The 12,175-nt window shown below is 44.8% G+C and overlaps 1 protein-coding gene across 2 annotated transcripts in view; it reads left to right on the forward strand.

Moving 5' to 3' along the window:
- PLXNA4 (plexin A4) overlaps positions 1-12,175 on the forward strand; it is a 454,032-nt gene that overhangs the window by 40,914 nt on the left and 400,943 nt on the right. For both annotated transcript variants that reach the window (XM_075757480.1, XM_075757530.1), the window contains exon 3: positions 8,873-9,055. In XM_075757480.1, coding sequence (XP_075613595.1) covers positions 8,873-9,055 — 183 coding nt within the window. The remainder of the gene's footprint in view (positions 1-8,872; positions 9,056-12,175) is intronic.

The following is a 12,175-nucleotide window of genomic DNA, read 5'->3' on the forward strand; positions in this document are numbered from 1 at the left end:
ATTTGCTGCTCTTCAGGTCCCATCTGTCCTTCTTGTTTGTAGATAGTTTCCACCTGTGAGGGGATGAACCTCAATGACCACACACCTCAGGGGTCTGATTTTCACCCCAGCTGCATGGCTTGGTGTGCTAATGCTGAGATTTGTAATTGTAATGCCGGAAATTTCTTGAGGGGGTGGAAATGACATATGCAAAAGGGAGATTTTCTGGACACAGCGATGATGTTTGGGATGTGGGATGTGAAGACCACCATAAACGGCAGTGTTTGTACTATGTCAGTCTGGCACTCGGCATTGCTGCTGGAGGTACTGTTCCTCTTCCCTGCCTATATTAGTCTCTTGGGGTCTAACCAAAGGACTTAAAATATCACTGAAGTTACAATATCTAAACACAGAGAGTGTAAATATCGCACTGAAAAATATTTCCAGGTATCTGAGCCTGTTCTGCACCTTGCCTTGTTTATCTTGACATAGTGTGACTGTTTCTCCTGGCAGACACTTGGAGGTGAAGTTGACGTAGAAGCTGAGGGATATGGTGAAGCTGGTGTCAGTACACCATCTGCCAGTAACATAGATTCATTAACCCGCTGGTGTTTCAGGCTGGATCCTTAATTGCATCTTCATTTGTAATGGTATGAGTGTCTTCTATGAAGACCAAGAACAAGTAGGTTGTTTTGCTGAGGACGTTATTGCACACTTGATATCTATGACGTGCTTCTCTGGATAGTCAATCCTGGACTTTCCTTCATGGGGGCATAAACTATTTCCCTCTGATAGCCCAGTGCTGCTTCCAGAGCAGAAATGCTGCTGCTGACCAGTCCCATGCCAGTAGCAAGGCAACGTGCATAGCTGAAGTGAGAACAAGAGTGAGAACAGGCCATGGGCTGAAGAGCATTTGCAGTTGCTGCTCACTAGCTCTGTGCCTGTGACACAGGGTCAGCAGACCCTGAAAGCTGTGGTCTGCATCTCCAGGGTCTGCAGCAGGAAATAAGAAAAGCAAACTTTACTGCTGGTATTGCTTAAATTTTTCAATCTTAGGCTCTAGAAAATTTTTAGGGGTTCACTAAGCAATGTACATTGAACGCATCTTATGGCACCCCAATCATTCAGAAAGTTGGGACTTAAAGGATGCTAAATTTATAGCAACAATTACTTCTTACTAATCAGCCAGCTCTGCTGAGCAAAAGGCCTGAAGACTGAAGAAACCTGTTGGTCTCTGTAAGAAAGGCAACCTCCTCTTCAGGAAATTGCAAATTTTACGACGTGGAGGTACATGGTATAGACTGTTGGGAAGCCTTACGCTCACAGTACAGCAGGAACATAAATGCAGGCATAAAAAGTCTGTACTACATTAAGATTCTGCAGCATTCTGGAAACTTGACACCAGTCCTTGAACTGATGCTTAAACTACAGACCTAAAAACCAAACGTCTGTACCAGTTCTAGTCAATTTGAGTAACTTTCCCCTCTGTTCTTGTGCTCCTGAATTATGTTTGAATGAAAACCTCTTAGCATAGTGGGTGCAATTTCCCTGTAATTGGTAAAGTTACTGTAACTGCACTGTCATTTGTATATGGTGACATGTAATTGCGCAGTAACCATTGCTGTGGTTGCACAAGTGAAAAGCAGTGTGCAATTATAATGTATTTCCAAATGCTGGCTCTTTATCCAACTTCCATTATATCACAGAGCCCCCTGGGGAAACGGTACTGGGTATTTTTGTGTGTCATTAGACTGCAGGCTAACTGCTGAAGAGTGGGCTGGTTGGTGATCTACGTTATCTTTGGTTGGTGGCCCAGGGTTCCCATCTTTTTGTCCACAAAATTTCTCTGTGGCTTTGAATTGCAGATGACAAAGGTCTACAGCCGTTGATGCTCGCTGGGCAAGCCCACAGCCTTTTCCTGACCCACTGTCAGGAATGCATGTGATGGGGAGGGCAGTGACGGGCATCAAATTATGCGAATGATGTGGCATGAGGGGCTGCCTCCATCCTGCACTAGGACCTCATAGCTGGACACAGCCAACGGGCTGAAAAGCGACGGTTCTGACAAAGTTCACAGCACAGATCATGAGAAGAAGGTCAGGTGAACCAAAGTCCATTAGTCTCAGACGAGTCAGAAGAGAGACTTGGAGGCAGCATGGCCAGAAGCAGAGATACTGCAGGAGCTCAGAGGCAGAGCCAATCCAGCTTAAGGAAGGCAAGGTACTAATGCCAGGGATAGGGAAAACCAGCATGTCAACAGAAGTTCACCAAATAGTGAAGCCCATGCTGATACCATCAAGAGGACATGCACAAGCAAACAGCAGAAGCACAAGCCTTGGGTACCATACTGCTGCTGTTGAAGTTTAAAGATCTGTGGTTTGAAGGGTGATGGTTTCTGCCATCATTTGCAGCTCTGCTGGGTGGAGATTTATGGTTCACCCCTGCACCAGGTGATCTAGACCCTAAATTTCCTAGCTTGTATCTCTTCAGGTACTGAGAAGTTCCTGGTGACAGATTTTCCTAGGGCTTCCATCTCTAGATTTTTAAATATCCTATTGAATAGGATACATGCCGACCCTCACCCTCACTCAGTCCTTTCAGTCAGGAAGGAAGAAGATCTTGCAGTCAAGTGATGGAAAAGACTTTGGATATCTCCTTGCAAAGACTCAAATGCATATTACTGTTGATTTCTTATTGCTGTTGGCTCCCTGGCCCTGCTGGCAGCACAGACGGCTGTAACGTGTGCGTTCCCTCCATCGTCTGGCGTAGCCAAGCCTGAGATAATAAGAGTGAGAAGCCAAGTACCTGCCACCGTGTGAAGACAGGGCTGTTAGATATTAGCTGTAAATCAAAGGCAAGACTTGGCCGTTGGAGAGCCTTTATCCCCAGTGAGTCTGTGGAATTGCTTTGGAGCCTGCTGAGATATCTGGAAAAAGGCTCTGGTGCTTTGATTGGGGAGGAAGATTTCACCAGAGTGAAAGCAAGGAAGAATGAGGGATGGCTAATCCTTTATCAAAGCTTTTCCCAAAATATGGATTAGGCTGTGTTTGATTATCAGGGGCTGTTTCGGAGGCAAATAGCTAAAGCAGATGTTTAAGGGACAACTGCAGTTTTTTATGATGAGCACTGTTTGCACTGGCCCCCTAATATCTGGTGCTTCAGCCATTTGCGCGATGCCAAAGTGCTTGCTTCGGCTGGGGAATCAGATGAGGATGGGAAAGGAGCCGTTGTAATCAGAGCTCTAACCCTTCTGCTGAGTTTGGGGGTTTTGGGGGTGCAGCAAATCCCTAGGGGACTGAGCCAGCACCAGCCTTGTAAAACCATCCTCTCCAGGAGGGCTTGGATTTGTTAATTATTTATTTGATAGGCTTAATCCTGGAGAAGGCAAATGCCTGCCAGATTCCTCCTGTAAATCAGGCTCATTCTTTTGCACATCCTTCCAATTTCACTGGTGAATGTGACACTTGGCCACGGTGTCACGGCTGCAGATGAACCCTCTGGCTGCAGACACAGGGAGCAGCAGCGGACCACAGCCTCTTATCAGCTGGCTTCCTCCTGCACATCAGCCCAAGATGGAGAGGCAGCTGGGGGGACTCGGGAAGGCATTTATACCCTGGGAGCTGCCAGTCATTCTCACGTGAAGATATTTTGGATATGTAGAGCACCTTATAAACCTGTGTTTAGCAGCTTCCCTGGGGCAGACGGGTGGTGAGTACTATTCTCTCTTTTGCAGGTGGGAATCTGGTGTGGGATGATGAACTAATTGACTCCAGTCCAACGTCTCATTCGCAAGGTCCTCCTTCCCTTCTGAGTTACCTGCAGACTGTGCTGTGAATTTCTGGGTTAGATTTTAACTGCTCAGGATGTGAGAATTGCTGATCCTATTCCTGCCTCTTTAGATCTTCCCTTTGCCCCTCCCTGATATCCCAGCTGGTGCGGCAGCAGTGTTGCAAGCAGAGTGAATTCATGTCCTCACCTCCGCTTTCATTCTAGAAAGTCATTAACGTGAAATTGCCAAGCAGAGAAGCTCCAGAGAGTTTAACGTGGCTACTTTATATTGCTGCTAGGAGTGTCTGGAATAGAAAATAAACCTGTGCTTGCAACTCCTGACCCTTTCATCATAAATCCAAACTTCCTTACGTGTTTCTCTTTGCTGAAGAAGATGACTGTATTTCTCTTTTTACAAAGGCGTGTGTGCAGCTGAGAGCCACAGCTGCACTGGAGCTGGGTGATGTTTATTTGTAGGGTTTCACTTGATGGTATTTTTTTGCAGATGATCCCCAGAGGAAATAACCCAAATGTGTTAAATGAAAACAGTTTTCATGTGGTGTGTGGCTTGCTGGCCTCGCTCCTATTCTTGGAGAATGGTTGTCCACGTTGCAAACCACAACTCTTCTCCAGCAGCCACGCAACAGCATGTGAGTGAACATCACGGCCTTACCTGCCCTCACACACCACTTTGTGTGTCTCAGAGGCTAGCGTGTGCTGCGATGGTCCTAGATCTCATCTGAACTGTGTCATGTAAGAGAAAGTGCTGATTTCACTCTTCAACCTTGCCCTGGTCTCTGGATCATAGAATGGCTTGGATTGGAAGGGACCGTTAAAGGTCATCTAGTTCCAACCCTCCTGCAATGAGCAGGGACATCTTCAACTAGATCAGGTTGCTCAGAGCCCCATCCAACTTGACCTTGAATGTTTCCAGGGATGGGGCATCTACCACCTCTCTGAGCAACCTGTGCCAGTGTCTCACCACCCTCATCATAAAAAATTTCTTCCTTATATCTAGTCTGAATCTGCCTTCTTTTAGTTTAAAACCATTACCCCTTGTCCTATCGCAACAGGCCCTACTAAAAACTCTGTCCCCATCTTTCTTATAAGCCCTTCTTATAAGGATGTGTCCTTCTGTAAATAAACTCAGGGAAATAAGGTGAAATAAATGGGCTTAAATTTAGTTTTGTGTCTGTATGAGGGAAACCCATGATATCAGCCCCATTAAGGGTAGGTCTGAGTTCAGCTGGAGCTGGGCCCAGTCTGATCAAGGAGGAACTAACCTGTGGCAATTGGATTAATTAAGTCTCAACAGGTTGGTGATGTGCTGCAGATCAGCCACAGGTTATTGTGCCTGATGCTGAGATCTCTGGGTCTATATCCTCTTAGGGTTTTGCAGGAAGATGAGAGCTTACTCAGGCTATGTGAGCTCTGATATACATCTACAGCAATCATATATTCTCTAGCTAACGCATCCTGGCTGTTGATAGAGCGTGTTATGGAGGGCTCAGTGCTATATCCTTACAGCCATGCAGACTCAGACCTGTCTGGGGAGCAAACAGAAGCAGCTTGTATCTCCCTGCAAAACAGCACAGGCAGCTCCTGCCTGAGATTTGAGGTGCTGGGTTGTGTGGGAAGGCAGAGTGGATGATTGCATGGGTCCTTTCTGGTCTCCAAGTGCTTCAGCTGGAGTAGCTGGTTTTGGCTGTGCTATAGGGAGGGGAGTGTGTGTCCAAGGAGGATGCCTTGGACTGTGTTAGCTCTGCTCCATTGCTACTGTTTCACTGCTTCTTGGTATAATTTCCTGTTGTCTGAGATGGAGCTTTGTACACTGCACCCTAGGTAAGTCATCTGCTGGCAGTATTAAGGTTTTCATCCTCTTGGTGGTGAAGAAAGCTGTTTCTCTTTCTTGTTTTCCTTTAAAACCACGATGAAGGCAGGGCTTTCTCTCAGTCCTCTTTCTCTTATTTGTAGAAGGTTTGGGAATTTCTTGCTTTCAGTCTGAAAGGATTCTTCTCTCAGCCTGTCAGGCCGTTGGTTTGAGTGAGACACGTATACAGTTTTATCATAGCCTTGAAACACAGATTATGTTAATTTCATAGAATCATAGAATGGTTAGGGTTGGAAGGGACTTCAAAAGATCATCTAGTTACAACCTCCCTGCTGTGGGCAGGGACACCCTCCACTAGACCACGTTGCCCAAAGCCGTATCCAACCTGGTCTTAAACACTGCCAGGGATGGGGCCTCCACAACCTCTCTGGGCAACCTGTTCCAGTACCTCACCACTCTAACAGTAAAGAATTTCTTTCTAACATCTAATCTAAATCGACCCTCCTTCAGCTTAAACCCATTACCCCTTGTCCTGTCACGACACTCCCTGACAAACAGTCCCTCACCATCTTTCCTGTAGGCCCCTTCAGGAACTGGTAAGCCACAATTAGATCTCCCCGGAGCCACCTTTTTCTCCAGGCTGAACAATCCCAGCTCTCTCAGCCTGTCCTCATAGCAGAGGTGCTCCAGCCCTCTGATCAGCTTCGTGGCCCTCCTCTGGACTCTCTCCAACAGCACCATGTCTCTCCTGTACTGGGGCCCCCAGAGCTGGATGCAGTACTCTTATGAGAGCGGAGTAGAGGGGCAGGATCACCTCCCTCGACCTGCTGGTCACGCCTTAATTTGAGAGCTTAAGAGTTTCTGGTCAAAGTAGGCTTGACTTCAAGATCTGGATTCTTCTCAGATCCTACATCTATAGGATGATTCAGGTTGGAAGGGACCCCAAAAGATTCTATGGTCTCCTGTTCAAAGTATGATATAGCTTAATGTTAGATGGTTAGGCTAAGTGAATCATCTGGAGTCCTTTTGCAATCAACTGGCCCTATTGGAAGGTGATCCAGTGCATTACAAGGCTGATTGGTTGGCTCATTCTCTGACCTACCTCCTTTCCTCCATTGATGATGGAGGTAGTTTAGATGACAACTGTAGGCTACTTACTAAGATTTCACATGGCTAAAGCTATGTAAGATGGATCGCACACCAAATGATGTGTTGGGTAGCAAATTGGTAAACAGAAGCCTTGTTGCTCTGCATCAGACCAACACACCACTCCCCTCGTTAGCTCATCTCTGAGCGTCAGCGTCTCATAGAAAGATCTGGGTAGTGTCGCTGCTTCAAACACATTTGTTCTTCCTGAGTAATCAAGCTGCAGCTTTTCCATTCTGACCTATGTAATGAAACTGTACATGTTCTCATTATCCACAGAAATACGCAATTTTAGCAAGTCATGCTGTCAGCGGGGCTGTCCTGCTTCTCTGAAGTGTGGTCATCAGCATGGTGGTACTAGACCTTGGATGAATTTGGCCTTTGCATCTGGGAACTTGGATTTATCTTACACTTTGTTTTGGCATTGTAGACTAACAACATCCTGTCTGCTGCTCATGGAGGCTGTTGATCTGATCTGTAATTGCTCTTTGAGCTGGTGTTTTAGCTCTGAAAGGGCAGTCCACAAACACTAATGACTCTTGCAGGCCAGAGCTCAGGCTAGCTTTTCCTTACTAATGGCTGTTTTATGTGTTTATAAATACATTTAGGACACATTATTCTTCCATTCAGTAAAACCATCTGTAATTATTCCCTGTAATTGCTGGGTGAGTATAAAATGAATCAACTATCAGGCTTTTACTGCTCGTGAACTCAAGCAAGGACTAGTATGTATTCTAGCCATGCTTCCAGGAAGATGGGAGCTCAGACAAAGAAAATTGTCATGGTCCTTTGTTACTAATATATGAAAACTAGGCATCCTTCCTGTACAATTAATTATTGCCTTTATAGGTCTTAGTCCAGCAAAATATTTTGAGTGCTTAACTTCAAATCTGTAACTGGTCCCACTGAAGTTAATAAAGTCTAACTGCTTTGGCAATTGCGTACTGTGATATTTGGAGATTCATCGTTATTTGACTTATTCTGTCGAGGTCTTTAAATTGGCAACCTGTATTAACCTTGCCTACTGTCCAGATGGTGCCTTAAGGTAGAAAAGTTGTCCGTACTGTTCTGCTGCTGCACTTCTATAACTCCCTGCAGTTCAAAGAAACACACTCAGAGATAACGTGTGTTCATACACAAGGATCCCAGTGGAGCATCTGTGTGATGACAAGCCTGTTGAGCTCAAATGCAATAGGTGTTACAGCGTAGGCAGCAGCATTAATGAACAGGACCTTTTCTCTGGTTGCTGGGAGTTCATGGGTATCTCCAACAAGTGCTGGAAAGCTAGTGTAATAGCCGTGAAACCTTCCCTCCTCTCCAAAGAACTTCAATGAGTTACAGTACCCCAGTAAGATGGATAAATGTGCATAATCTCCGTTTCATGGAGAAGAAAGGGAGATCCAGGAGGATGAAGTGCCCAGGTCAACAGTGTGAGAAGAGGACCCAGGACTACATAGTTAAACTAACCCCAGTAATGGGGAGTGTGTGCAGGCACCATCTATACCCTTAGCAGGGTCCCTACTGCAGATTTGACCTGGGCTGACCAGCCCTCTCCCAGACAATGCCTGGTCAGGCCTTGGGGGACTGTGATTTTCAAGATGTAGTGTGGGTGATACTGCAGGATTTGGTGGTGTGAAGGGAGTGATTATTGATGTTTCCTGGATGAGAGCCTTACTGTTGGGTCTTGGGGCCAGACGGCAGGCCAGAGTCTATTTTATTTGTCAGTGCAGATTTAGCTTGGTGGTTCTTATTCTGGATCCCATGGGAATGATGTGCATCCTTTTTTTTTGACAGAACTAGGTATGTTTAAGACATTTTCAGGAGACTTTGTCTTTGATTGCTAGGTCTTGACTGGCAAAACTGACTGGTAAAGCAGTAGGAAAAAGGCTTAACATAATGTATCCTGCTGGGCTGTCATTCAAGAGAAGCAAGTTTCCAGTTCTCCTTCTGTCTGTAACTCATCATGCAACTTTGGACAAATTTTTTTCCACCTCTGCATTTCTCCAGTCCTGCCTTTGTCATAGATTTCTCAGCCTGCAAGAATTATAGGCACATTATGCAATGGTGTCCCTGCTTGGATGGATCTTGCCAAAAGGCTAAAGAATTGGTGGCTTTGTTTTTTCACACTCTCTTTCTTTTTGTTTATAGCTGTTAACAATTGATGACAACTTCTGTGGCCTGGATATGAATGCCCCCTTGGGAGTATCATCCATGGTGCGAGGGCTCCCCATTTTCACCGAGGATGGAGACAGAATGACATCTGTGATTGCCTACGTCTACAAGAACCACTCCCTGGCTTTTGTGGGCACCAAGAGTGGGAAGCTCAAGAAGGTAAGACCTAACATGGTCCTCTAACTCAGATTTTCATGTTCTTGTGGAGATTTGCAGTATTGCATTGGGTGTGAGTGCAGTCCTTATACTAAGGTCCATCACCTATTTTGAGGATAGCAGTTGTTGTTTCAGTTGGCAAAAAACTGTTTTTCACCCTTGAGGGATAGAGCTGATGTAAGAAAGGACAAAATCCTTCTTCCCAATTTGTTCATCAGCAAATGAATGTTTCTGAAGTCAAACCACAGACCCAGCCACAAACGGACTTGATGCAGTTTACATCCAAAAGAATATTTTTGCGTTCAGACAATCTCTGATTAAGTGGTTGATCACAGGGTATCTGTGCATGCTGGAGAAAAACTGACTGCAGCTGAAGTTTGTTAAGAAAGAGGATTCATGCTCTGGAGATCTTTCTTCAGAGCAATGTGACTGGACTGTGATTTCACCACGAGCCCAGCATGGGATTAGCGGTTGCTCTGTTTAGGTCAGGCTGGGTGATTGTACTGGAAGGAGAATATTTTTATCAAGAGAAAGCTGTGTCTTGAATGATAATGAGCATTATGTTTATGGTTGACACCACATAAACCCAAATACAATAAAGAGTGTATTTATGCTCCTCGCTGTGCATTCTCACTAAAAATACGGCTGTTGCATGACTGTAGCACTGTAGTTTGCCATGTAAGGCAATAATCGAGAGTCTTGAGAGGTGGAACCTGGGAATCATCTACCTGTGATTTTCTTAAGGCAACAAGAGGCTTCTAGAAGTGACCTTCTCATGTTAATGATGGGCACCGTCTCCATTTCAATCCCTGTGTGCCAGTCTGGCAGTGTTTATCTGAACGGCCATGGGGTGTTGCAAAATATTACACTGTGGCACCATCATAACAGTGGAGATGGGTGAGAAGCTGGAAGAAGAGGATGGGCAGAATCTTGAGGGTTGGGTGTTGATTCCTCTTTGAATTCCCTTTGCAAAGAAAAACTTCTTATTGGCAAGAGGAAGGTGGTATGAAAAGGTGACCCACTATGGCTTCTGTATAAGATGGACAGAGCAGATAGGGGGAAGAAAGGGAGTAATTTGTTCACGGATGGTCTTATGGAAGGTCTGAAATATCTGGTTTTGTTCCTATACCTGTTTCTTCACTTAAAAAGAAAATCGGGGTTGTAAATTCAGATGGCGTTGCCCCCATGCTGAGAGAGGTCTGCAAGGGGAACAGGATTCTGCCCACTGGCAAATGTCTCTGGCTTTGTTCAACAGAGGAAAGGCTGCTCATGCTTTTGAAAAGAGATTTATTTTTTTTATTATTACTTTTTTAACAGTCTATTCGGGCATGCGGAAAAGGAGCCAAATTGTTTTTTAAACAGTTGTAATAAAAATAATCTCCTCCCCTGACTAATTAGGTTTTGCTTCCCTGTCATCTGTTATATCATAATAAACTGTTTAGTTCTCCAGTCAGTCTCTTGGGGGGAGAAAAATGGGGTAGCTGAGATCTGAATGGTAAATATCCAAAAGACCTAAACGGTTAAAAATGACTGCTGCTTCCCTGCACTCACAAGCTTTTGTTTTTTTTTCCTTTGGCTTCAGAGGAAGCGAACTCAGACACAGCTCTGTCTTTGCCTTTGCAGGTCACAAGATCCAATTTCTTTTAACAGAGGAAAATAGGAGAGAAAGCTCTTGGTGCTTTACGGAGTGTGGTAAAGAGCGGGGACAGCCTTATAGGGTAAAGAATGAGAAGAGGGGAGCTGAACTGCCTGATGTAATTTGAGAAAGCTTCATTTTATTCCCTTTTTCCTAATGTGCTGAATATTCTTCCTACATTAGTTAGTGCATTGGGTCTGTGTGTCGGAGCAGAGCTGGAGTCTCGGGCTGAGATCTTCCTCGGCTGAGTAAGAGAGGTAGAATGCAAAGCGAAATGGGGCTCCCCTGAACGCGTGTGGTTGTTTTGGACCAGTTGATCCAGGCTCCTGGAAACCTTCAGTTCCTGCAGGTTCAGCTCCATCTTTGCTCTGACTTCTGCAATCACTGACTCTCCTCCAGGGCTCCTGAGGGTATCTGAGCTCAGGACACGAGCCTGTTTTCCCCTCTGGGTGCCACACAAGGCCAGTTTGGCACTCAGGATTTTCACTTGACACTCCTTGGCCCCTGCCAAGACTTCATGGGCCTTTCGAAGCTTTGGTTTCCATCCTAGCTCATCAATCAGGTGCTTTTGAATAGGAATCAAGGGAAGTACTGCATTGGTATTGCAACTCCAGTGTAATCCATTATGTTAGCATGAAGTTTGATTTATACTTAAAAAAAATTAAAAACGTCTATGGGTAAATTGGAATAAGCTTTGTTAGATTAGATGAAACACCATGTACCAGTGGACAAAGCCCAGGAGCTGTCTTTTTTTTTTTTTTTTTTTTTCTTTCTGCTTGCTGGGTCCTACCATGCATGATACGTATTGCTATTTCTCCTGGTGCAGTGCAGCTACTAGGTCAAGCTACTGTGAAGTATTTTGGATAGCATGAAGAGAGGAGTTATGAGATTATCTTCAAGGTAGCAGGATCTATTCAGTTGTTGGAAGACTCACTGCAAGTAATTACAAGATGGTTTTGGAGAAACTTTCCTTATTTTTCCTGCAGTTTCAGTCTTTTTCTCTGTGTGTGTATTTTTATACAAAAGTGGCAGACTGTGTATCAGATTTTGATGTATGCAATCCGTGAATACTCTGCAAAATACCCACAGTCATAAAGCAATATCTGTTAGTTGATATACAAATGTCACATATGTCAAAGGAATTTATCCAGTGGCACACACAACTGAAGTAAAATATTGTGCTTTACAGGAACATATCATTAAAATGAAAACTAGCAGCATATCAGCAATCTGCCCATGTAACCAAGACAACAAAGAGACAAAGTAAAGGAAAAACCAAGATAGAGATAGGGTAGGAAAAGAGTGAGTGAAAGAGAATGACAAGGTTGGCCCCAGCTATTTCACTGCCCCAGGCAAAATACATTTTGCAACCTTCCCTCATTCACATAGCTACATGTGCAGACAAACTGCACTGAATAATATGCTGCAGAAATATGCCCTCCAATTCTGCTGGCTTGTCCACATCACAGCCTGGCCCTGCAGAATGA

The sequence above is a fragment of the Balearica regulorum genome, chromosome 1 (genome assembly GCF_011004875.1).
Source record: "Balearica regulorum gibbericeps isolate bBalReg1 chromosome 1, bBalReg1.pri, whole genome shotgun sequence".
NCBI lineage: Eukaryota > Metazoa > Chordata > Aves > Gruiformes > Gruidae > Balearica > Balearica regulorum.